General features: G+C 47.3%; 1 protein-coding gene across 3 annotated transcripts in view; it reads right to left on the minus strand.

Annotated features, from left to right (window-relative positions):
• The window catches only part of Wdr25 (WD repeat domain 25), a 127,078-nt gene that overhangs the window by 46,342 nt on the left and 53,914 nt on the right, over positions 1-26,822 (minus strand). For 2 of the 3 annotated variants that reach the window (XM_048431273.3, XM_048431274.3), the window contains one exon: positions 1,915-2,062. The exons of the other annotated variant lie outside the window; for it this stretch is intronic. In XM_048431273.3, coding sequence (XP_048287230.1) covers positions 1,915-2,062 — 148 coding nt within the window. The remainder of the gene's footprint in view (positions 1-1,914; positions 2,063-26,822) is intronic. 3 annotated transcript variants of the gene reach the window in all.

Here is a 26,822-nt window from a genome sequence, read left to right on the forward strand (position 1 = left end):
CAGTGTCACTCAGGGCCTGGGTGGTGTCTGCCAGCGTTCCCTGAGGCTGCCTGTGTGCCTAATGTAGCAGAGACGTTTGTTAGGAAGATTGTAGACGGAAACAAGAGCGCCAAAAATAATTAATCTGTGAGCAGATTTGATTAAGTGTTGATTCATGGCTGTTCCGTAAGCCAACAGCCCGTCAGAACTATAAATTAACGAGATAAAATGGTACTGGCCCTCCATATTTCAGGCCGGGTATTGACATTTTAGAATCCACAGATTTTTAACTGTATTGATTGAGGACACCAGGATAAATGGCCTTGGCGCCAAATTCCCATTAATGACAATGGGCACAGAGTGACTAATTCCCAAAGCACTGCAGAGCGAACGCCCTGCGCTGCCTTCTCCTGGCAGGACGCTCTAATTAGATTGAAATGAAAAAGCCAAATCACCATGGGCGGGAGAAGCAGAAGAAGAAAATGGAAGATCAGACTTCACGAAGAGAAAGGACAAGACTAGTTAGAGCCGGACAAAGGCCACAGGGTGCACAAGTGCTAAGACCCAGGGCCAGGGAGGGGTGTGCAAGCATCTGCTGTTTCCCACCCCAGCAGCCCTGGGAGCTTCATTACTCAGGATAGGAGGATACGGCCGAGGCTAGCCTCAGCTCTCCAATTATGCAGATGCAAGCCAGCCTCATCAAAGCAGTGGACAAAGAGACCACCAGGATGGGTCCATCCTTGGGGACACACACTTGCCAGGATACAGACAGAAATGCCAGTTATCCTCACAGGAGAGGCCTCATCTGGGGTTCAGAGGCCTTCCTGGAGGCTGAGATCCAAACCCATCAACTCTGTCCTCTGTGGGGACAAGAGACATCCAGCATACGCCAGCACAGGCCATGCACACAGTGTGTGTATAATCAGTAGCAAATTAAAGGAATAAAAACAGTTCTGCAGTAGATGAGCCCCATGCAGACACCATTCTTGGCAAAGGAAGATGAAGGGCCTTCCATCGCTCCCTACTGGACAGTAGCACTGAGAAGTGGGGCCCTGCCTCTCTATACCTCTCTGCACACAAGAGCCCCTGGGAGCCCTGGCAACATGCCGCCCTCCATGATTCAGCATACCTGAAGGGACAAGCGCCTCCTCTCTCACCCCTTCATTGAGCCACATGTCACATGATAGCAGCTGCAGTCAGGTCCTCCTAGCTGGAACACAAACAGGACCACACCCCACTGCTGCCCCAGACTCATCATCAGCCACCCACAGCCACGAGTCCCTAACTTGTCAGGCCTCGGAGCCCATTGCTGCTGACAGCCAGAATGAGAATTCTGTCCAGGAAGCCAGGGCCGAGTAGGATACTATAGGTTAGACTCCATATTCAATGGTCCCCAGTCTCCCTTGCCATCACTGCTGTATCGACCTTGCTTGGGAAAGCTCCTTTTGCTGGCTGCTCCCTCCTTCCCTAACTGATGGAGGCTTCCTGAGGATTTTCCTACATGAAACCCCTTTGCCCAGGGGCCTCTCACTATAAATACTGGGAAGAGCCCCTCTGAAGAGTTCCCTGCGGAACTTAGTTCTACCCCATGGACTGACAGGAATTCTAAGCTGATGCCAACCACAGGACACCGTGATATTTTTGGTCCAAATTACACAGCAGAAGTTGATTAAAAAGCTGCCTCTTTCTCCGGCCCTGCAGCTTGGGGCTGAGAGAAGAGTGGCTGTCCTTTGCTGACTGGCAGAGGACTGGCCCCAGGACCTTGTAGACAGCTGCAGAACCACTGGCAAATGGTCTGCACACCCGTCAGGGAAACTAGTCTGTCCTGAGGCCCTCACCACACCATGACTATGGGTAGTTCGCAATCAGGACCTTCTGGAGAGGTTTCCCAGTCTTGAGAGGGCTAACCTGGGGTAGTGAGACATCAGGACACACCTGTTTCGAGGTCTGTTAGGTGCAGGGCAAAGTCGAAGCCACCACTGAGAATGCGCCGGCCACAGGGAGACCACCGCGCTGCCCGTACCGCCTCACTGTGCACAGAGTAGGTCTGCAGGCAGTGCCCCGAGTCCACAGCATTCCACACCTGCAACGGAAACACAGAGAGGCAGCCCCAGACACTGTGGTGAGTGCCTGAGCTCCAGGTCAGCAAGGGGCTCCCGGGAAACTGGGTTCCTATTATTCCACATCAGAACAAAAGCTGTAGTCACTTTCCCTCTCTTCATAGAAATGTGCAGACTTCCTTTTTGGGGGGCTAAGAAAAGAACATTCCCTATCTCCACTCAACCTTCACACCTCTCCTACCTGCTGGCTGCAAACATGTCACAGTCCTATCCCAGCCTCCACTGGCCAGCTACTTGTTCTGAGCAGACAGAGCACGTGGTCAGGCCACAGTCAAAGGATGTCTTGAAGAATGAGACCCAGACGGGGGCCGGTCACAAAGTACAAGGAACAGATTCGGAGCAATTGTGTATCTTCTTAGGAGAGGGGTCCTTCCCCCTCACCTTCATCCTGCCTCCCCATCGGGGAATGAGGCTCCCAGGACACTATCTAGTACACAGCTGACTTCACGTGGCATTCAAGCCCAGGCAGGAGAGCTACAGTACCACAACTGGAAGGCCTGGCCACAGAGGTGTTTGGAGCTAGCTCTCCTCACTGTCACTACAGGGCGAAGGGCACACACTGTAGACACCTCCCCTTGACACTGCATCTTGCTGGTCACGTGGTCCAGTGATCCAGTGGCTCCACCTCACTGAGCCTAAGTCTCTCACACCATGAAGTGAAAACAAAAGCATTGCCCCAGACAGGAGTGAGGCCAGAGTAGGGGTGGTTCTACAGCAGGAGCAACAGTAGAGTTGAGCAAGGGTAAGGCCGGAGCAAGAACGGTTCTGCAGCAGGAGCAACAGTAGAGTTGGGCAGGGGTGAGGCCAGAGCAGGGGCAGTTCTGCAGCAGGCGCAACAGTAGAGCTGGGCAGGGGTGAGGCCAGAGCAGGGGCAGTTCTGCAGCAGGAGCAACAGTAGAGTTGGGCAGGGGTGAGGCCAGAGCAGGGGCAGTTCTGCAGCAGGCGCAACAGTAGAGCTGGGCAGGGGTGAGGCCAGAGCAGGGGCAGTTCTGCAGCAGGAGCAACAGTAGAGTTGGGCAGGGCGTGTAGGGATTAGAGTTCAGAAACAGCAAGATTCCCTGAGTATCAGTGACACCAGATTTTCCTGAGTAAGTTCGAGAGAAGCCCAAACAAGTACACCCACACACTTTCACAAACCTGCTCCTAGGACAACTTCCACTAGAGATGAGCTAACTCTACCTGCCAAGTCCTGGAGGCTCTCAAATTGCTGAGTTCTGAGGTTTCTGGGAATATGTACATGTCTAAGCTCACCCAAACAAGAAGTTATGAGGGAAAGGGCCCACAGAATGTGAGGTGGGCCCTTCTGTTCTCCCCTTCCATGCCAGGGGTCAACAGCTAGGTCTCAAATTAAAGAGACTTAAACCAGAGGCAGCAGTGGTTGTTTCAAAACACGGAACTAATAGGAGCAGCCAGAGGCTGGTGAGTGTAGGGGGATTGGCAGCAGGGCAGCAGAGCACGGAACGTGGCTGCTTCTTCGGAATTATGCACAAGCATGATGCTAATAGAAAAATTAAGTGAGCACGTGAAGCTCTGCGGGGCTCACACAGTCAGGCAGGAAGAGGCCAACACGGTGCACACAGGACAAGCCGCATTTACAAAGTGTGACGGCATTTTCTAAGACACATGAACTACAACATCATACTAATTAGGCAGGCTGGTATAAAAAACAAAAACAAAAATAACAGGCATTGGCATGGATGCGGAGAAGTCAGAACCCCCCACAATGCTGGCAGGAAGGCAAGACAGTGTAGTCATGATGGACAGCCACTTAGTGATTGCCAGAAACCTGTAGGGTTGCCATGAAACCTAGCAGTTCCACTTCTGAGAATAAACCCAAACATCTGGTACTGGGATCTCAAAGAAGTTTTGCCCTTATTTATATGGGTCGAGGATGGAAGGAGCTCACTTGTCCACAGACAGATGAAAGGGTAAACCAAATGCAGACGGCCCAGACAGCAGAGTGCCTCTAGGCAGTGCTCCCTGACAGCAATCACTACATGCAGCAACCTTGATCACACTGTACTCAGTGGGGCAGGCCGGCCCCAAAAGAATGGATTCTGGACATTCTCCCTTCATGCTGCTTCCTGCATAGTCAGAATCACAGACAGGAAACAGAAAGGCTGCGGCCAGGAGCTGGAAGAGTGGAGTGTGGGTGGAGCGTGGGCAGAGGAAGAGGCGTCCTGGGGATGGGTGCAGCCAAGCCAGCCAACAGCATGAACTGCAGCCCTAAACCCAGCTACAGCGGTTTATATTTCACCGTGGTTTTATTAAACACACACACACACACACACACACACACACACACACACACAAACCTTGTCTACTCATGCATTTTCAGTAAGACCTTAAAACCAAGCTCAGGATGGTTGTTGCTCCTAGGACTGGCAGGCGCTATGAACACTGCTCAGTATTTCCTGAGAAAGACAGTGGCATGTGAGGGGAACAGGGAGGAAGAAGGTGGCTCTGAAACAATCGTGTCCGATGTTTGCCTCTGTGAAGCTCTTCCACTTATTCATTCAACAAACACTCCTGGGTGCTCATTAGCTAGCCAGGCACTGCTCACAGGAAACAACCAAAATCAAAACGCTTGCCTTCCAAGAACTGACCTTACTGTCAGAAAGACAGGGCCTACACAAACCAGTAGAATGGAGTGTATCAGGCACTAAGACTGATGGTCCAAGGTCAGCAAAAAAAGGGGGCTCTAAAGCCAAGAGAAGGGGCTGAGAGGGTGGCCATGTTAGGCCTCACAAAGGGATGAGAAAAGAGTTTTGCCTGAGTATGCAACAGCACAAAGGCCAGTCTGGCCAGAGAGGTGAACAGGATGTGACAAGAAGGGGTATGGTGAGAATGTCTCTATGGCAGTAGAGCATTCGGGGTCTCCTGGGGGAGGAGGTAGCCGGCTCCAGCCTACACGACCCCTTTAGCTGCCCTGCAGGAAGAAGATGCAGGGGCTTATGTAGGAATTTGGGAGAGAGGCAGCAGCAGTGGGGACAGGGGTCCATATGGGAGTCAGAAGCAATAGGAACCCCTTAGAGGGAAGGCAGTAGAGAAGTCAGAGAGAACAGGACCACCTTAGGCCTGGGGTCTGAGCAGCAAGGAGAATGGCCAGCTCTAAGAGAATCAAGTTGGAAGCAAGGCCAGAGCACAGCACTGAGCGAGGGAAGTCATAAGAAGGAAGAGTGGGGAAGTCCCTGCCCTATACTTCCAAGTACAACGCACTTACATATAAACCTTTTGTGATGTGCAGTAAGATGTTGAGTTAGAGAGGAGGGAGAAGAAAAAGGAGCAGGGCAAAGAGATGAGAGAGAAAAGGTAGGGAGAGACATGGAGCAGATGGAGGGAACTGGGACATGGGCGGGGTGGAAGGAAGAACGCAGAAGAAAGCTTAGACCCCACGATGCCTGAGTCAAAGGGGCAGCACAGTGCGCTAGGGTTCTTGGGCAGTGGTGTCCTGCATCGGCCTAGGTCTAAGGAGACAGAGCTGGAAAAGGTGTGACAGTCCCCGCTAGGTGAAGTTGCACACCTGTCTGCTAAGGCGCTCCGCTGATGGCGGCAGCAGCAGAATAGATGAGGACCAGTCAGTCCCGGCTTGCTACCAGGGGCGAAGGCGAAAGGAATCTTCGCCAATTGCTCTCCCTAATTGAATTGAATGTTCACTGTCAGGCTTTAAAGATTAATTCCCAAACACTGCTGCAGCCCCGAGTGTCTGTCTTTTTTCAACCAAGTAATTAGAGATCCCAAACTGCCTTCACAGGATTAAGGAGCTCAGTCTACTGTCGAATGTTCTGAGACGGCTCCATGTATTAACTACAATTATTAACACGGTTTGTGTGTCCAGCCAAAGCACAGATTTGACAAGAACATGACGAGTAAAATGCGGTAGGACTGGGTACCAGCGCCCTGGCTACCGCCACTCCCACAACAGCCTTTCTGGGTCTTCAAAGACCATCCAACCTGTTACTTCAGTCTCAGGCCACCCTCTTGATTGCCTATTGGTTTGGGTTTTGCTTTCACTTATTTAACTTATCATCATTATTGGGAGGCAGAGGACAACCCTGAGGATTCAATTCTCTTGCTCCACCATGGGTTCCAGGGAACAAACTCAAGTGGCTGGGTTTGTGCAGCAAGCACCTTTACCTGCCGAGCCATCTAATAGGCCCTATTCCATATTTTAAGACAAACGCAATCTCCTTACAGAACACTCAAATTTTACAAAAATGCAAAAAAGGAAAGCCCTGTAGGGACCCCTCTGGGATGGTTGTTTCTATGGGAAATAAGCATGTTCCACCAAAATGTATTTATCAAAGACAGAAAAAAAAAATCACCTAAGAGTTGCCCATATCGCCACACCTGGAGACTGTCACTGTCACATTTCTGGGGTGACTGTGCTTGCTGTGTGGTCCACAGTAGCTCCTCCTGCTTCATCAGCACTTCCAGTCAGTCTTTTACACAGTTTATGTTGCCAGAGCCATCTTGGTGGAAAGCCCTTATCAGTTGAGAGGTTCCCTACTATTTGCTCAACATTGCTTAAAAAAAAAAAAGTGTTGTGTGTGTGTGTGCGTGCGTGCGTGTGCACGCACGCGCATGCGTGTGTGAAACAGTGATCTGTATGTATGAGTACAGGAGCATGCATGCCATGAGAGCTCAGAGGACAATTTGAGGGAGTTGATTCTCTCCTTCCACTCTGAATTCCAGGGATCAAACTCAAATTGTCAGGTTTGCTTGGCAAGCACTTTCACCTATGAGAGTCACTGTGCTGTCCCTGAGAAATTGTTTTTGGTTTGCTACATATATAATCAGGAATGAATGTTAGGTATTGCCAAAATCCATCTACTTATAGCTTTCTCTTTATAGTTAATCATTAATATTACAGTTCCATCATCAACCACTGCATTGATTGATCTTCAAAACCTACACTAAGCTCCCATTCCTGGGACTGACCCTGCTTAGTCATGCTATTTTAAGTGGATGGTTGGATGGATTTGCTAAAGTTTTTGTCAAAAAATGTTTGCCAGTTCATCAGAGATATTGAATGAATGCTTGCTTCTATTATGTCTTTTTCTTGTCTTGATTGTCAGGAGAACTAGTCAGGGGAGGTGTCCCTCCTCTTTGATGTCCCAGAATAATTAGTAGCCAGTATAACAACATCCCCCCAAAATATAGTTCCAGGAGCTAGGTCCCTCTGAGTATGGGCTGGCTCCTTTCTCTTATGCCTAAGCGCTGCCTTCATGTCTGCATGCCAGTCTTCCTCCATAAAAGCCTGTCTCCTGATCTCCCGTCTATGAACGCGAGTCACATAGCACTAGAGCCCACCCTACTGCCTCAATTTCCAACAATTGCCTCTGTACAGATTCAATCTCCAAATATGGTTATGTTGTAAAACACTAAGGATTGGGACTTTGAGAAAGAAATTGAGGGTGACAGGGGTACATGTAATTCAACCCACAGCAAATGGATACTCTTTCCCTTAGATGTTTGTTAGAACTCATTAGTGAAGCCATTAGGGCCTAGAGTTTTCCTTGTGGGAACAGTTTGAACTAAAAATTCAATTATTTCCATAGATATGAGATATGTTTCTTCTTGGGTAAGCTTTTATTATTAGGGTCTTCTGGGGGATTGTTCGTGTCACCTAAGTTGTGGCATTCATTAGCACACGCTGATCATGCATTACCTCTACATCCTTTTAATATCCGTAGCGTCTATAATTAGCATACTCTAATCATCTCTCTTATTGGTAATTTGTGTCTTTCCTCTATATTCTTGACTCTAGCTAACAGTTTAACACACATTCATCTCAGAGAACCACCTCCTGAGCTGGGCGTGGTGGCTGCCTCCCGTAATTCCACACCCAGGAGTGTCCCTGGGAGGTCAAGGTCAGGCTGGGCTGCAGAGAAAATAAGAATAAAATAAAATTGGGCCAGAGAGATGGCTCAGCAGGCAAAGGTGCTTGCCATGTAAGCCTGATGACCAGAGTTCGATCCCCAGAACTCACAGTGGAAGAAGAACACAACCCCTGGAAACTGTCCTCTGACCTCCACATGTGGCACACACACTCCCAGGTGTGCTATACACGCAGCACACACTAAACAAATTTTTTAAATTTTGTCTTTTTAATAGCTGGTTCCCTTTGTTGCTTCCTTTCCCTCTATTTGAGGGCCTTCTGTTCTGTCCTCCTTTATTTATTTGGACCTCCCCGGTGTTTTAGTGGAAGTTGAGTTTAGGTGTTCGTAAACGGCCAGCATTGTTTTGTTGTCTGTGGTACAGTTGGGGCTGAAACCCAGGGACTCTCACAAGCTAGACAGAGATTCTAGCACCACGCCACACCCCAAATTGACCTTTCAGCCATTAGAAATGTATCTAGTTTCCAAATATTAGGGAATTTTCCAGTTATTGATTTTTTTTCCTTATCCTATCCTAGGAAATCAGCTGTGAATAATTTCAGTATTTCTGAATTTCCTGATTAATTTGTTTCACGGCCACACGTGGTTATCCATGGATATTCCATGTGTCCTGGAAAGGAATGAACATTCTGTTGCATGATGTGGAGAGTCGCATGGCTGTCAATCAGGCCAGCTGCTGACAGCTTGTCCCGGTCCTCCACATCTAAACTAACTTTCTGTCTGTGTGATCTACTGATTATTGAGAAAGGGCTAGAAATTCTCAAGCCATTGGTGGGTTTTACTGTTCATATATCCCATCCTGGCAGCTTTGCTTCGTGTGTTTTAGGGCGCTCTTATTCTGTGTGTATATAAATATCTGTGTGTCTGGTGCTATGCACCTTGGGGGATGTGCTGTGATGAACTGATCCCTCCTGTTATTATAAGATGACTCTCTTTATCCCTGTAATATTTCTGCTCTGAAATCTGCTTTGCCTGATATTTATATAGCCACGCAAGCTTTCTGTTATTACTGTTAGTATTGCTTATCTTCCTCCATCCTTTCAACTTAACCTTTTTGTTTTTATATTTAAGATGGGCTTCCTGCAGGCACCGTATAATTGTGTGCTGCCTTTCTAGCCAACCAAACAACCCTTGTCTTTTAAATGGAGTGCTTAGACCTTTTCACCTGCTTCTGATAAGGTTTAAGCTTGTTTTGTTTACCCAGTCTGTTGGTTTTTTTTTTCCTCATTCTCTGTACCTCTTTGTGATCTTTTGTTATTTCATTATACTGCCCATTGTTAGGACCCATAACCATAAATCTTTCTGTCTCTCTTATTATTAGTCACTTTAAGGTTTGCAGCACACATCTTTAATTTATCCTGACCTACTCTCAAGTCACAACACCACTTCCCTTATGATATAAAAACAAGAAAATGATGCATCCAGTTTCCCCATCTTTCATCACGTATGTTACATCTCTATATGTTAATGCATCAGCACTATGATTCCATTGGTTAATTGTCATCGGAAGAATTCTTAAATGAGAACAGTGTTTACATTGCCTCCAATGTACACTATACACTCACCATTGTATACTCATCATTTCTGGAACAGATGGAGAATCTCACCCAGCATCAGTTTCCCTCTGCCTCAACAACTCCCTTTCCTAAAGAAAAATTCCTGTAATGTGGACTTGCTGGTGATGCATCATTTCGGCTTTTATGTGTCTCAGAAAGAACTGTGCCTTTGTCTTTTCAAGACCTTTTGTTTGGGATTGTGAGCTAAGGTTCCTGCAATGACTTTCACCTCCTAATGAGCCTTCTGCAAGGTTGGTTCACTGATTAGACTTCAGTAATTGGGGAGAGGTTGGATTGTTAACAATCCAGAGCCTAATCACAATTTATCTGGGGCTACCTTTCCCAATTTGTGTGTGGCCTAACATCCTTGTGAGTGAGAGGTGCAATCCTTTGAAATGTATTTACCTACCGCTAGCTTTCACTAACCCAAAGACTAAGAAACCATCTGAGGCCTCGAGCAGAGACTCGCCTTGGCTTAACCCACCTACATGATGTTCTACCAAGGCATCTGAAAAGTGTCTTGACTTATGACTTTGTCTTGTTACTATAAAAATCCAGTCATGTGGGAACATGAATTCGAAGCACCCTGCATCTGTGCTCCCAGGTCATGGACAGGTCATCTTTGGCTCAATAATAAACTACCTCTTATCCCCACTAAGGTGAGAGCTGTGTTTGGTTTTCTGTTTTGTTTTTTAACTAGTACTTTCAGGGTTTTTTTTTTCTATCCATATTTCTTTATTTCTATTATGTGGATGAGGGTTTGCCTGCACATGAGTCTGTGCACCATGTACATCTGGTGCCTGAGGAGGCCAGGGAGGCATCAGATCCCCCTGGAACTGGAGTTAGATGGTTATGAGCCATGTGGGTACTGGGAACTGAACTTAGATCCCCTGCAAGAACAGCCAGTGCTCTTAACTGCTGAGCCATGGCTCTAGTCTATGAGCTGTGCTTTTATGTTGAACGTATCAAATTTTCACTTGCAGTGGCTTGGGTTTCTCTTCTTGCTGTCTTATAACTGAATTTCTTCTGCCATTAATCTTTGTTCCTCTGTATACCTTGTGTCTTTTTCTCCTTTTCATATTTCTTTTATTTTATTTATTTATTTATTTATTATGTATTCAATATTCTGTCTGTGTGTATGCCTGCAGGCCAGAAGAGGGCACCAGACCTCATTACAGATGGTTGTGAGCCACCATGTGGTTGCTGGGAATTGAACTCAGGACCTCTGGAAGAGCAGACAATGCCCTTAACCTCTAAGCCATGTCTCCAGCCCTCCTTTTCATATTTCTAAGTCAAGCATGCATGAAGGCCTGAGTCTGAACCCCTAGAACTAATGTAAAGCTGGGTACAGCAGTGTGCACAACCCCAGTGCTCCTGGCCAGGCAGCTAGGCAGGCACACATGACAGGGAACCAGAGAGCCTGTTTCACCTGTCTCAAACAAGAGGGAAGGCAAGAGTTGACACCTGAGATTATGCTCTGACTTGCATATGTGTACCAAAGCATGTGCATGCGCGCGCACGTGCATACACACACACACACACACACACACACACACACAGTTTGTTATAGGGAGGGCAGTGGTAAGGGCTATCCTGGGATATACTTTGTACAAGCTGACCTTACTCTCACTGAGGTCTGCCTGCCTCTGCCTCCTGAGTGCTTTAAAAAAGAAAAATAACTTTTTTTTAATAAAAAGATTTTTCCAGCCAAGTGTGGTGATGCACACCTGCAATCCCAGTACTCGGGAAGCTGAGGTAAGAAGAGCTCCAGCTCCAAGCCAACCTGGGCTACACAGTGAGACCCTGTCTCATTTTCTACATTTGGCCCTTATTTTTAAATGTTATTTCCCCTCTGAGAACATTCATTTCATGCGTGCTAGGAGTCTGAGGTTGTCCCAGGGCTCACTGATGCTCATGTGTCCACACCGCATGTTACTCCGGGGAACATTATCATCCTTATGTCTGTAAATGTTCCCATCTGTAATTCCCCATCTAGTAATCTCACACAATGTATTTTTTGTTTAAAATGGTTTATTATTCTATTTATCATTAACCATGTATAGTCCAAAGACAGGAGTTGTCTACCATGTGGGTCCCAAGTTGTCAGGCTTGGTGATGAGCACTAACCCACTAACCCATCTTGCTGGTCCTTGTCACGCATGTCTCTCTGTCTAGCATGCCCATCCCTCCTCTTCTGGCACAGAGGGGTATATTCCCTTGGTTTACTGACTGTTGCTATTTCTCCTCTGCACCACTTCCATGCCGTTTTCTTTTTTAATTGTTGCTGCCTTTTAAGCTACAGCTATCCTAGTCAGCAACTGCAACTCCACCACAGCTAGCAGTGGTTCAAGAGCCGCAGCTTGAGGAAATTCTGTTCCTTCAGGCACCGACTCAAAGCTACAAAAGGAACTTAACTAAATCTCTGTTCCTCTAAAGAACTCAATATTCAAAGGCTGAGGTAGAATTCTGCTCCCTAGAGAAGCTGAATAGCAAGCAGCTCATCTCCTTGAGTCTCCCAAGAAGTTCTCATGCATCTCCTCCTCCTTAATACCCTTCTCCACCTGGCTTCACCCTATAACTTCCGGTCAGCTAGTTGCTAATGCAACCTCTTGAATGCGGGTGAATTTTATTTACTCAAACACATCTTTGCATCATTAAACAAATGTTCTAGAGCGCAAGCAAAAGTTAACACACCTGAAAATACTATTCACAACAGTCCCACATCTGGACCTCTGCAGAACTTCCCTCTTGATTTCCTACTCCGGATGCCTTGTGCTCCTTACTTGGGTACTAGACAGAATGAGCTTTACTTTACAAATGTTTCCTATTTCTGTCTTCCTAAAAAGATCTTGGAAGTTTGTTCTGGAACATACTTAAATTCTTGGAGACCACAGGCTCTGCACCAGTACAAATCTCTAATTCACCACTCCTCCACAATGAACTTGACTGTTAAGTCACCTCAGCCACTTGGGGACATCACAGGACCAGGTTTTCTCCTCTTGGGAACCTGAAAAGTTCCCAAAGCAGTAGCAGAGACAATTGAGCACTTGTCCCATTTGCTACCCCTCAGTGACATTTGCCTGCTCTGCCCATGTTCCCAAAAACCACTGCACTGTACACTTTGCCCAGCTTCTTACTTGTTGAAGGCTGGGCAATAAACCCAGTCTCTTAGAAATTGGGCCAACAAGATGGCTCAGCAGGTAAAGATGCTTGCTGCCAAGCCTGTTTTGATTCAAGTTTGATCCCCAGAACTCACATGGTGGGAGGAGAGAACTGACTCCCTCAAGCTGTCCTCTAATCTCCACATGTGCAACACAATGAGTGAGCATATGTGCACACGCACACACGTGCATGAACACACGCACATGCACATTCACACTAAATGCAATTTCATAAAAGTTTTGAGATACTTGGAAACTGTTGCCAATGTTCCGCTTTCCCTTTCGCTTGATGAATCATGACTCCTTACTGACCTAACCCCATGGCAATCAGAAAGCCTTTGACGTATGCTTACCTCAAGGAAGCAGGATTGAAACTGGGAAGTGCATGTGCCCTGCGCTTATGTAGAGTGGTCAGTACATGTCAGAGCTCTCCGGCCTACTTTTGTTGGCTTGTCTGGTTCCTACAACCAGCCACTTGGAGAAGGGCATTAGGACTTCAGCGGCAACCGTGGATTTGCTCTGACTCTCATTCTGTGAAAACTGCTCTCCGCTGCACACGCATGCCCGACGCTACCTTCCTAGGGAATCTACCTTTTTACCAACCCGCACACCTGGCTTTTCTCCGGTGACAGTCTCTTCCTGGTCAGCCTCCCCCTACCCTTCATGCTCACTGTCTGGAAACTGTTTCTTTATTCAGCCTGCTTACCCTCTCCTGCCAAAGCCATACCATGTTTCAGTTTGCTCTTTTTCTTAAAGCACTTTTTAAAAGATTTTTAAAACATGTGTGGGTGTTTTCCCTACATGGATGTCTGTGGAACACAGAAGCCAGAAGAGGATGACAGATCCCCTGAAGCTGGAGTCACAGACAGCTGTGAGCTGCCATGTGGGTGCTGGGAATCGAACCCAGGTCCTCTACAAGTGCAGTCAGTGCTCTCAACTGCCGAGCCACACCTGGTCTAACGTTTTTATCTATTCTGAAAATCTCTTTTCCGCTGTCTCGTTTACTTCAGGTAATGTAGTCGTTGATGGAATCAAATTTCTATTAGATATTTGGTTTTTTAGCCTCTCTTTTTATTCTTATCTTTCTCCACTACTAACTTTTTAAAAATAACTCAATATTTCATAATTCCATTTTACTTAGCTTCTGGCCTTTTAGCTATCTCTTTACATTATCTCTTTGGTGGTTGCTCTGGGAATTATAATATACACTCTTAATATCTTGTCACTTTCTTGCAAATAAGATTGTACCAGTTTCCATACACAGCGCAGAACTATAAATGCTCTCCCACTAAACCCACTGTTCACCCTGTAGCATCATGTACTGCATTGATGTGTGTCATAAACCACACAATGCAGCACTGTCTGCCTTCAACCGTTATGTGTGTTTTTAATCTAAGGTGAAATTGCCTTTCAGACAACCACACGCTCCTGTGTCTTCCAGCCATCACTGCATCCTAACTATTGTCACCTACCTGCATCCTGAAGAGCTCCTAACACCAAAGGCAGTTAATCTCATTTACCCAAAACACATTCATCTCACCTTCACTCTTGAAGGACACTGAACCACAGCTGGGCTGGGCAGTTTGGGGGCTCAACCAGCACTCTGGAGGCACTATCCTAGTCTCTGGACACCACTGTTTCTGGCGAGGGGTCAGTGGATTCCTACCACAACTCTCCTTGGGTGAGTCATTTTTCTCTGATTGAGACGTAGATTTTCACTTTAACCTCCAGAAACTTGAGTGTGCTGTCTCATCATGAGGTTCTCATGTGCTGGCCTGTGGAATCTGCACTGCACTGTTTTCTGCTCTTTAAATGGACTTGGGAAATGTCCTGACGCTTGGTACTCGTGTAATCATTCTGACAACACTGTGCACCAGGCCCTGGGCATTTATTTGCTCTGTCTCTCCTCCATTTTCCCCTTGGCTGTTAGGCTTCAAAGGTTCCAGGGCCCAGACTCCTGTCGTCTCCACTCTACTGCATGGCCACGTGATGCAGTCCTGCCTTCAGACACTACTTTCAGTGCTGGTATTTCTACTTGCTTACTTGTAGTCTTGATTTCCCCGAGAAGAGTTCCTATATTTATTTACTGGAGGTGTTTTCCTTTATGTCCCTGAGCATATCTATGATGGCTACTTGAAAAGACTTGTTGGCTAACTTAATATCTGGACCATCGTGGGAATAAGACTGCTTCTGGAACCTCGGTCCTCCCTTTGCAGTTGCTGTGGTTGTCCCCAACTCTGCCCTCTGCCAAGTCAGCAACACTGCAGTTCTCTTATTCATCTGCTCAGCACTGGGCCTGCCTGCCGGTGAAAGCACACGATGCAGGTGCCGTCTTCTGCCCACTTTCTGCCTGCTTCTATGTCCCTACAGCACTTCAGGGGACATCACTACTGCACATGGTTGACAAGTAGTGATGAGAGGGACAGTTCAGGGGACACCCTGTTCCCTGCCCAAAGTCACGCCAAAATTCCAGTTTGAAACTCCTGTTTCACAACAGTGGAGAGACTTCATCCGTGTCACCGGCCCTTACACTCGCTCACACTGCTTAGGGAAACATCTTCTGCACACCCAAAGAATGTTCAGGACATCTGAGGAATAGAGAATTATTTCTTGGAGCACACAGCTACATCACAGATAATACTAAGGTTCACGGGAGTACACACATGGTTGTCACCCACTGCAGGCACACAATGGGACTAGACTGCAGTGGGTCCCATCTCCTCCACTGTACAAATGAGGACCCGAAGACGCATACTCACTACTCCCCTGCAGCTTGAGAAGGCTGCAGGGCTTCTAGCCTACTTGGGCAATCTCATGTGAATTCCTACGGGCAGAGTACCCCAGCAGCTACCTGGGTGACAAGGGTCTCTCACATCTGCTCACACAGCAAGATCAGTGTCTCCTTACACTAGCCTCCTACCCATTTCCTAAGATGGCCTGGATGCCACAAGATGCAAGGTCTCCCAGAGTTTGGGCTGAGAGAAATGACCGTAATCTGGAAGTACATGAGCATCTATTACACAGAGAATTCCAAGCACTTAGTCTCTCTATTCAACACCATCAGAACAAAGGACAGAGTTCTAAATGTCAGCAGAAAACATAAAGGGCAAAGGAGAGAGAGCGAGACAACACTGAATACTCCAGAGTGGGAGGTGGGTATGCTTGAGAGTGGCCTGCAGGGTTCCCAGCAGGTGATTAGGAGATTGGGAGTAACTAATCCCCTTTCCTAAAGCTTTGCATTTTGAACCTTCTTCTGAGACACACACACACACACACACACAAAAAAAAAATACAAAATCTATTGTGCTTACCACCTCCCAGGGACAATAGTGTTTTGAGCAGGCATGCTTAGAATGCCTTTAAGGACTTCACCAGAACCTCGTGGAAGAGTTGAGAAGAGTCAGGAGATAGTGCTGGCTGGACACAATTAGGAATGTATCTAATAACAGAGAACTATATTTATTTAAGGATGGTTGAGAAGGAGCTGGGCATGGAGTAATCCTAGCAGCAGGGAGCTGAGAACTAAGAGTTCAAAATTGGCCTAGTCTATAAGAAAGATAGCACAATGAACAAGAAAGGTTAAAACAGGAGATACTTTCTTTTCCTGCAACTAAAACTATAATCTTGCGAAATGCAACAGAGTTTTGGTGCATACCTTCACCTCATGGCCCACTGCAAGCAACAAGCAGTCTTGAGCTGAAGCCCATTCCATCTCTCCCTGCTGAAAACCCTTGAGAGGGTCTCATCATATACCAAAAACCCCTATCAGGTGCCCTGACATAGGAGTCCCCACCCCACCCAGCCCCACCTCCCATACTGACTTCCACACCACGCCACCTTCTCCAGCCATGTTTTCTGAACCCTCCTAATTCCTCACTTGAAGTACATCTCTCCTGCTCTGGCCGACTGATCCCAACCCCTTCCTCCAGAAAGCCCCCCTAATCTTTCCAAGCCAGGTGAAGCCCCAACAGATATTTCCATGGCACCTAAGGCTTTCAAGGCTGAGCCAGGAGAGTACAGGTAGCCCACTCTACACTGTCTCCTGCACCACTTCTCCACCCTGTCACCTGTACTGTTTTTGAATCCAGAAGAAATGCATGCACCTCACAGACTGTGGTTTAGACTCCCACGCTCCACACTGCCAGGCGCTTCCCCAGCTAATGGAAGTTCACATGGTCCCTCTCACCCGCTGGCATGGCTGTGACGGGGCAGAGATTCTCAGTAGAAGGCACTTGTCATACAGTGAGCTAGGCAAAGGCCGAGGCATGCGGACAGAGTACGTGTGCTTCTCACCCAGGAGGTCTCCACTGTGTCCACAGCTGGGCAGCTGAGGAAGTGGAGAAAGGAGACAGAGGGTGACACTGGGTCTGACCCTCACACTCCAACACAGATGAGAGCTGCGAGCCTGGCAGCAGTTTCCTCTCGGCACGCTTCTGTGCCTGCTGCTCTTTCCGGGGACCCCCTGAATGTAAAATTGTCATCCTGTTTCCACTGCTTAACGGCTTCCAGTGCTCATAAAACCCCATTTTCAAAGGTGTTGTTCCTCATCAATCCCAGAACCGGAGAGCACAGATATGGCGGGGGCCTTGAACTTGACCATTTTCCCCTGGTGCCAACAGCTACATGCACACAGCAAGAGGATGTAATGGCCTGATTTGGCATGGTGGGAAGCAGTAAATTGCTTGAGTCTGTGAAATACATTACCTCAATCTCACAAATGGTTTCTGAAAATCATTAGGCTACAGAAACGTCCTCTGCAAACCTGCTTTGCTGCCTTCCCCACCCGCTCAGTGCCACCAAATTCAGAGTGATAAAGCCTGTAGCAGGCTGAGGCTCTGGCCTGGGATTACCCCCAGTCTGGACCCTCGTGAAAGGCAACAGGAAGTCCACATGTCCCTAAAAGCAGCCAATCAGAGACGCGATAGCTGATGAGTCTTGAAAAGTAGCTCCCTTCTTGCCTGGGACCCCCACCTCCCACATGTGCTTCCACCCCAATCCACACACATGTGATGACTCACATGCTATTACCCATGTGCTGATGTCCACACACTTGACCTGTCCACACACCATGATCATGTACCTGCCTAGAAACAATCTGGGAAGACTCCCTGGCTATGTAGGGTATAGCTACTGAGCTGCTTCAACTTTTCATGGTGGAAAGCAGTTCTTCAGAGTGCTAATACTCAGTTAAGCCTTCAGTTTGCCTCACCCTTAGAACCTTACCCTGTCTCAAAATTAAAAGGCCTTTTAAAAGTAAATAAATAAAAAAAAAGTCTGGGATATATTGCTTGGTATGCTTGTAGCATGCACAAGATTCTAGGTTGAATACTGTGTGTGCGCATGCGTGTGTGAGTGCATGTGTGTCCGTGTGTGTGTGTGCGTGTGTTTAAACCCTCTTGTGCAGATATTTAACCCTCTTGAAGCTGCTGCGGCATACATTACAGACAAAAGAACAAAGCTGAGTCTCTGAGGCACAATTTTATTAGCACCTTGAAGGAGCTCCATATCATTTTTCTTGCCATAAACATGCAAATCTGGCATTCAAAACAGTCTAAGTTGCTTTATTCTCTGCTTATTTGCATGACTTTTAATGGCAAACAGTAATAAAGTGTAACCGAATCCTCTAATCCTGAATGCGTCAGCCTTTGCTGCAGCGAAACACACTGATAATAGACTTCAAAGTTTCTAGGAGAACTTGTAGGGCAGAACTTGGAGACAGCTAGAAGACATGAACAATGCCAGAGGGCCCTGGGTGACACAGGAGGACAGCAAAGAGGACATAGAAGCCTGACTCCAGGATGCCTTATGGTCTGACAGCCTGCTCTGACCCCTTGACCCATAAGTCCTGGGTGAATGACCATGCCTCTGAACCTCCATTCCCATAGCTAAGGTTATCTGTTCCCAGGGCCAGGGGCACTTGAGCACATTAAAGCAACGACAGCAAAGGCACCACAGAAGCCATAATTAGCTCTTGGCTCTTTCCCAGCCTTCCCTGCCTGCTGCCAAAATCTGTGTTGGTATACACAGGGCTATGGGCCAAAAAGCATGGCAGGGAGGGGGAGATAGGGTGTCTCTTGCTTCCTTTAAAGCAGGGCCACAGGCATGTGGGAGTGTACGTATGTCCTTAGTTTATGGCATGACCCAGAGACCCAACACTAAAGCCCCAACACAAGGCCATTGTAAGTGCTCATTAGCTAGATGTGGCAGACACACAGCCACGTACAAGGAAGGCGGCCATTCTACACAGACCTAGCCTATGATGTGCTTTTACCACACACTTAAAAGACATTTGTCCTGCCCTTCCCTGGGGCAGCTCTCCTGAAGAGCTCATCCCAGGCACACTCCCAAGCCAACCAGAAGGGAACCACTACTTTCAAAGGATCAGTACTGCCACCAGCCCCTGGGAGACCCCTGAGGCTCTCTTCCCATGTGTTCAGAATTTATCAAGACACATTATAACATGATTCTCAGGCAACTCCAGTTGGGGTGGAGGCAGGGTGTCTTCCTCCTGGGGACAACATCTTTGTGGTGCCCAGTGGGCCAAGGGAGCCCTGGACAAGGTAGTCTTTGCTCTGGGGGTTCACCCCTCGGAGGAGCCTGAGTCCCTGGGAAGCAGGACAGGAAGGTGGCCAGGAGGACCAGCATGTGCACAAAGAGCTGTGCCCGGCGCCTGACTGTTCCTCATGCGCCATTCAGCGAGCAGATATTCCTCACGCCTTCCAAAGGCCCTCGTTTCACATCAGCCTGCAGCACTCCCAATTAATGAGAGAACAAATTAAACTGTCATTACTTTAGTTTAATTCTGTAATTAAAGAACTTCAAGAGGCGACAGGCTCTAAATAATGCATGCTTTTGTCAGAGGAGTGTGGAGTTCTGGGCAGAGGGAAAATAAATAAATAAATAAAGGGAGGAAGCTGTGGGGAAAGGGAGAAAGCAAAGAGATGAGGTGCGAGCAGTGATGTTTATCCTCAAACATAGGAGAGAACACCTAGACAGCTGAAGGACTCAATTTGTTTTTGAATTAAGGCTTCAGCTATCAGGAAAGCAGGGAACGTGTGGCCCCTCCCCTCGGCGCATCTGCCATAAATAGGAATGGCGTTGGGAGTAATTCAATCGGTGGCTTTTCCAGTTGACGAGGCAAAGCACGGCAGTCATTCTGACATCTGTTTCTTGTGACTCTCCTTTTTATGTCAGTTCAGGGGAAAGAGAAATAAAAAAAAAAAAAAAAAGGAAACGCATGTGTCACGTAAATTTTTTTAAATGTGTGTCCCTCATCCAGCAGATCACTCAGCTGCCACATGCTACAAACCTAATGAGGCTGTTACATGCAGCTCAGGAGAGAGACTAGCTGGAAAGGATTCAAACCCAGCTCGGGGTACCATGCCCTAGGCAAAAAGACACTCTACTGAGCAGACCCAGCCTCCAAGCCCCTGTACCTTCCCGGGACCAGGACTCAAGAAGACAGGCTGGGGGGGGGGGGCGGCATGCCTGTGCCCTGGTACACAGTATAGGAGGCCTGAATTAGTAGCCAGCACCCAGGCCTGCAACTCCAAATTAAATAAGTTACTGGGATGTTTTCTTCTTGTCAAGCATTAATGTTTTCATAAATTTCATCCACAGTATAATTGCTGTGTCCTGACTCTCTGAATCACATAAAGAAATGGTATTCAGATACAGCCTCCGTTTATGTTTCTATTAGCCACAGAACCCGAAGGATGAAACATTATTAAATGGGACTTTTGTTTCCCCTGCTCTATCTTGAAGTTCCAAGAACAGTTTGGAAGTTTCCCTGAAAAGGCTGGCAGTGTATTTAGTACACATAAAAGCAGCTGCTTTACAAACTGCACACTTTTATCTAATTACTACCCCTGCAGCATCCTGCCAGCCATGGGATTAAAAAGCAAAAGAAATTCAGCTGACAGGAAAGGCTCTGAGCAACAGGTTGAAGGCAAGAATGGATCTAACTTCAAGGCCATGCTGTTAGGGAAGCAGAGATAGGTCAGTCAATGCAGTCCGTCTGGCACATGAACTTACAGAGACATAAACTCACTCTCAAAGTTCTGAAAGGGTTCTGATTCATACTGCAAAATGTGGCAATTTCCCCCACCAGCCTGGAAGCCCCAACCTCTGGCTTACAGTCACACACCCATTACTATTAGACTGTCAGGCATTCAGTAAATGCTCACTGGATCCTGGCTTAGTGGCTGAGTGAATGAAGTATTTGACTCAGGGTCCATCTAGAGGCAGTGTGAGGACCCACTGTCACCTGGCAGGGAACATCCTGACTCAAGGATCCTGAGTTGTCAAGAGAGAGTGTGCAGGCTACACAACAAGGGGATGTCCTCCTCCTGCCTGCGTCTGCTCCCAGAGCTTTTTAACCAAAAAAAAAAAAAAAAAGAAAAAAAAGAAAGAAAGAAATTGAGAAGCATACCTCAACATAGCAGGAATTATATACCATAAACCTAAAGCCAGCAGTATGCTAAATGGAGAAAAGCTGAACTTCCTCAACAGTTGGGAATAAGGAAAGAGTGTCCACATCACCATTCTCATTCACTACAGTGCTTAGAGTCAAGCAAGTGAGAAAGAAACAAAAGGGATACAAACCGTAAAGGAAAAAGCCAAAGGATGCCAGCTTGCAGACATTATCCTATACTTAGAACGTCCCTGAAGATGCCACCAAGAACTTTAGATCTGATAGACCTCAGCAAAGTATACAAAAGTAATACACAGTAATCAGTGGTTTTCCATACATCTACAACAAACATGCTGAAAAAAAAACTGGTAAAAAAAAAAATTAAAAACTACTCAGCATCCTTATCCATGAGGAAAATGCAAATTAAAACAGCTAAGCAATTCCCTCCATAAGAGTGGCTAAAATCAAGCAAACAGATAAATATTGGCAAAGATGTGGGGGGGTTACTCACGGCTGGTGAGGATGTGAACTGGCATGTTCTCTATGGAATCAGTATGAAGGTCACTCAGACATAAGACTAGAACTTCTGTGTGACTCAGCTAACCACACCAGCCTGGGTCTATAACCACAGGAGTCTACATGGAGTACCACAGAGATACCTGCATATCCATGTTCATGGAAGAACTGTTCACAACAGCCAAGACAGGAAACCAGTCCCTATGCCATCAATGGATAAAGAAACCGTTAGAGGGTTGGGGACATGATCAGCAAATAAGGCATGTGTACAGAAACAGGGGGTCCTGAGTTTAGATCCCAGAACCATATACAGCAGCAAGTTTCTGTAGGACCAGCTCCCCTATGGTGAAACAGGAGGTGGATACAGAAGAATCCCAGGAGTTTGTGTGCCAACTAGACTTGTGTGTTTATGCATATGCACACACAATAGGGTTTTATCCAACTGTAAAGACAGAGATAGCCAGGTGTACAAGTGTTCACCTTTTATCCCAGCACTCGGGAGGCAGAGGCAGGTAGATCTCTGATGAGGCCAGCCTGATCAACAGAGCGAGTTCCAGGACAGCCATGACTACATAGTGAGACCCTGTCTCAAAAGGAAAATGAATTTTTTGCCACTTACAGGAAAATGGATGGAACTGGGGATTCATCGCATTAAGCAAAATTAGCCAAAATCAGAAAGCCAGATCTTGCATGTTTTCTCACATATAAAATGCAGGTTAAAATAGGAAACTAGACAGCAGCCCCTGTGGGGTAAGGGAGAGCTCTAAAGGGATGGAGAGGGGCAAACAAGTGGACATGCAGAGTGAGAAGATGGATGCTGAGTCTCCTCTCACGTGGAAACGACTTTCTAGTTGCTTGGTTTGGTTCAGTTTTGCAGTTTTGTTTTGTTTTTTTTTGGTTTTGGCTTTTTTGAGACAGGGTCTCACTATATAGTTTTGGCTGGCCTACAACCTTCTATATAGACCAGGCTAGCTTGGAAAATACACCTGTTTCTGCCTCCTGAGTGCTGGGATTAAAAGAGCACACCACTACATCTCATCTCGCTTGAAATGTGGGGGAGTTGGGTAGAAGGGGAGGAACTGGGGGGAAAGGACCCACAGAGAAGGAAACAAAATTAGGTAAACGAGAGGGGGATCAGATATGAGCTGCATACAATGATATACATATATAAAATATAATGAAATCTATTCTTTGATACATTAACCAAAAATGTTTCTTTACACTTGCCTCCTGAACTGGCTCCCTCTCCCATTCAGTCTGACAGGCCTATCCTGCTCCAATAAGAGCATGTGACCACTCATCCAAATCTTCCTGGGCCCCACTCTGCTACTACTGATCCTATGGAATGTAGCACACAGTAGGAAGGCTGCAAAGTGATGACTCAATGGGCCACTGAACAGAGAGCCTCCTATGTGTCCGTGATGGTGATGCCAGAATGTTCTGGAAAGCAAGCCGGAAAGCAGAGTCTTGTCTCTGGCCCAGTTTCAAGACCAAATCAGGCAGGGCTCTGTCTGCCTTGGCTGATTAAAGTGATGAACAGGAAGTAAACACAGGCTGTTTATTGGCCCCACACCGAGGCCTCTCGAAATGCCAGGGACCCAGTACTTTGACACAAACTCAGCAACAGCATCTTTAATCATTTCAGGGTTAATAAAAAATGTCAATTATGTTTGTCATCATGGTTATCCTGGGGGAACGATCCCAGCACAGACAATCTCTGGCCAAATGACAGCCTGGTCTGTTTGTCACACATCCCTCCAGCTGCCTCACTGATGAATTAATCGAGTTGGTTGCCTCCCCCTGGCCTGTCCGTTCATAAATAATCAGAAGTAATATGAATCTCCCAAATAAGACTGACCTGCAGATTGTTGATCTGACCACCCCTAAATAAGAAAAGGGAATAAAAATTAGAGACAAGGCTCTAAGCTCATCCGAAGATGTGATGCCGGTTTGGGAAGGGCAGTAAGGGAGGCAATCGGGGCAGGCAGGCTTCCGGGACAGGGGCATGACTCCCGTCTTTGTAGTGGCACCTCTCTCCACAGGGCTGTTCTTGGCCTCAGGCTCATCGGCCTCTCCCAGCTCCCGCCCCCAACCTCATTATGGGCTCCATTCTACAGTCAGCACAAACAGAAGCTCAGAACAGCCTGGAGAGAGAGGCAAGCCTCTCGGGGACTCAAAGCCAGGTGTCTAGCGCCACCCTGCTGCCCGCAGCCACAGGGCTGGCTGAGCAGCCGCCTGTCGACATTGGAGGAGGTGTCTGCAATCAAAGAATCCTTGAACGCTTGCTCTGGCAGGAGCAAAAGCACCAGGAGAACACTGCCTAAAACAACTGCCCTCAACATGCAGAGGGAGATGGAGTCCGGGAGGGAAACACTACCTTCTACCCCCCCCCCCAATTATGTCAAACACTGCCTCAGTGAAAACCTGCCTCAGTGAAAACCTGCCTCAGTGAAATACTCTATCAATCAACAGCCTGACGTGAGCACGCAGCTTCAGAGCCTTTCACGAGAGAGCTTTCCACTCCTTCTTCAGGAGTCCTCTTTCCCTGACATGTGGATCAGAGCCCTGGGGCAAACTTGCCACCTTCCCCTCGACACCTGAGAACACTCTGGCTCTGTCCCAATCAGTACAGATGCTTTACCAAGCCCTCAAATATTTGAGTCATTTGTATTTTCAGGGAGAACACGGACAGCATGAGAAATCCGCAGCTATTTCTGGAGTCGGTGTTAAAGCTGCAGCAATTCAAAGGGTTAAGCTGAGCATAACTCCTCGGAGATCACTGTTAGCTTCCCTGCCTTGCTGTCACATAAAAAGTGTCCACCCCCACACGGCAATTGGGAGATGCCAACTGTCCTTCCAGAGAGTTCTGTTGCTAGTGAGAAGCCCAGATGACACACTGCTTCCACAGCCCAACAGTCATTAGGTTTGCAAGTTCACTTTCATGAGGCAGGCAAACCTTCATTCTGACAGCTTCCCTCAACTGTTGGCAGTTTTATCTCCTTCCTAAACATTAAGATCTCTTGAATGACTACTATGAGTGGAGTATACTGTGCCAGGCTGCCCTTCACAAAATGCCATCACCCATCCCTATGGGTAGTCAGCCACGTGATGCACAGGACTGAGATGGGAGCAGTGGGCAGACCTGACCAGCCAGGGGTGTCCAGGCAGAGCCCTCCATGTTCTGAGGGCCTGCCTGAATCTAAGATATGACATCCATGTTTCACATGCACAGCCTATGACCGGCAACCACCTACGATGGCATAGTGCTATTCATTCACCAACAAGGACAGGAAAGGTCAGGAAGAGAGAAATGCCACCTGCCCAGGACACAGCCAGAGAAAATCCTTGGCTCGGGCCCACTGTCTCACAGCACACTGTCAGGCTGTCTCTCGTGAGCCAGGAAGCGTTCAGGCCCTAGAGAGGTTCTAGAAGGAACTACTGCTTGGAAGACTGACTATACTGAACTCAAATCTCAGCTCTGCCTGTTGCCGTCTGTGTGACCTGAGCCTCATACTACACCTCTCTGAGTCTTTTCCTTGGATGTAAGAGAGGGAGACATGAGGAACTTTAAGGGTGTCTGCGGAGACTAAAACAGGCTAAGCAAGATGCACAGCCACTGACCTCAGCCTTCTTAGTCAACTGTGATGAAAATCAGCCTCAGAAAGAGCTTGAGTCAGACCCACTTCCAATCCCACCCTCCGGACCGGCCGACTGGAGGGCGGTGGATGTGAGTGCTAACCCTACAAGCCCTCACCTGGCTTAGCTCCCCATAGCCATGAGGCAGTCCAAGGGTTAAGGAGCTGGTGTCTGGCACAGAGTGGGTGTTCAATAAAAGCTCATTCAATTCAATTTGACTTAATTAAAAAACCTTACTCATAGCCCCGGGAAGGGCAGGAACACAGAGGGCTAAAACTCCAAGCTGAAATCCATTTGAAGCTATAAATCCCATGCCCTGCCAATGGATGCATTTTCTTATTAAGTGACAATATTATAAAGCTCTTCTAAATTCCTAGCGATGTTTAAGAGCCCTGTCTTCATCGGGCTGAAAGCCGCTGTCAAGTCACAAAGAACTTGAAGGGGATCTAAAGACAACTGATGAAAAGGAACAACTGAAACCAAGTTTGCCGAACGCATCAAATGATGCTGTGGCTGTGCCTGCCTTTGCAAAGCTCCTCCAAATTACACTTCATTATGAGACTCGGAAATTAGACACCAGTAACAAAATGAGAACGCCAGAACACATAAATATTTACATAATCGTCAGAATGATATTCGTCTCCTGTGCAAATCGACCTACCACTTTGTTTATTCTTATTAACTCAAGTTTAGAAATGGGACAATCGTGTGAAATGGGGCCTTGGGGATCACCTCCCCCAACTTAAACCATTTCCTTTCTTCTTCTCAGAAAACAATGGTGTATCAGGAGAGGACACCATAAAGGAGCAAGGAGGGAAGGATGTATATCCTCAGCTTCCTACAGGACTTGGTTCCATGGAGGTGGGAGAAATGGAGTGTGGAAGTGGGGTGACATGGGGAGTGGAGGTGGAGACAGGGGCCATAGTAGCACCAGTAGAAGGATTAATGATAGAAGCAGCTTATGTCCCTACATGAGGTGCCAGATGCCTGTTGCTTTAAATCTCCACAACCGCTCTGGGCAAATGGGGATTCTGATCCTCACTTTACAGGGAGGGAACAAAAGGCCACCAGAACCACATGGCTAGAGAGGGCCAGGGCCTGAGTGATGTCCAGTAGCATTTTCTGCCTTGCTAGCACCACTTCTTGGATGCTAAAAACCACACTGTAATGAGGTTCAACCCTTGGAAAGGCACCGGCTGACACCTCAATGGTGGGCTTTGATGGTGCCTGCTATGGAGTCTGAAGCATACACTTGGGCAGAAGTTGCACAATGGTGAGGATGGATCCTGATGCAGCCAGGTACTCCTCTAGACTGGCTGTGTGCGTGCCAGGTCCTGAAGAAAGTCCCTGTTCTGGGCCTGACACATTCAACAGTCAACACAGACCATGAGTCCTGGCTTCAGCTTAACCAATCACAATGAACTGGCCCCATGTAGTGCTGGTCCAGTCCATGCTGTAAGTCCTCCAGGGCCAACTAGACAAGACTTTGTTGGGTCACAGTCTCCAAAACAAGAAGGTGGGATGGATCTCTTGGTATATGG

The sequence above is a fragment of the Myodes glareolus genome, chromosome 11 (assembly GCF_982192425.1).
Source record: "Myodes glareolus chromosome 11, mMyoGla1.1, whole genome shotgun sequence".
Classification (NCBI taxonomy): domain Eukaryota; kingdom Metazoa; phylum Chordata; class Mammalia; order Rodentia; family Cricetidae; genus Myodes; species Myodes glareolus.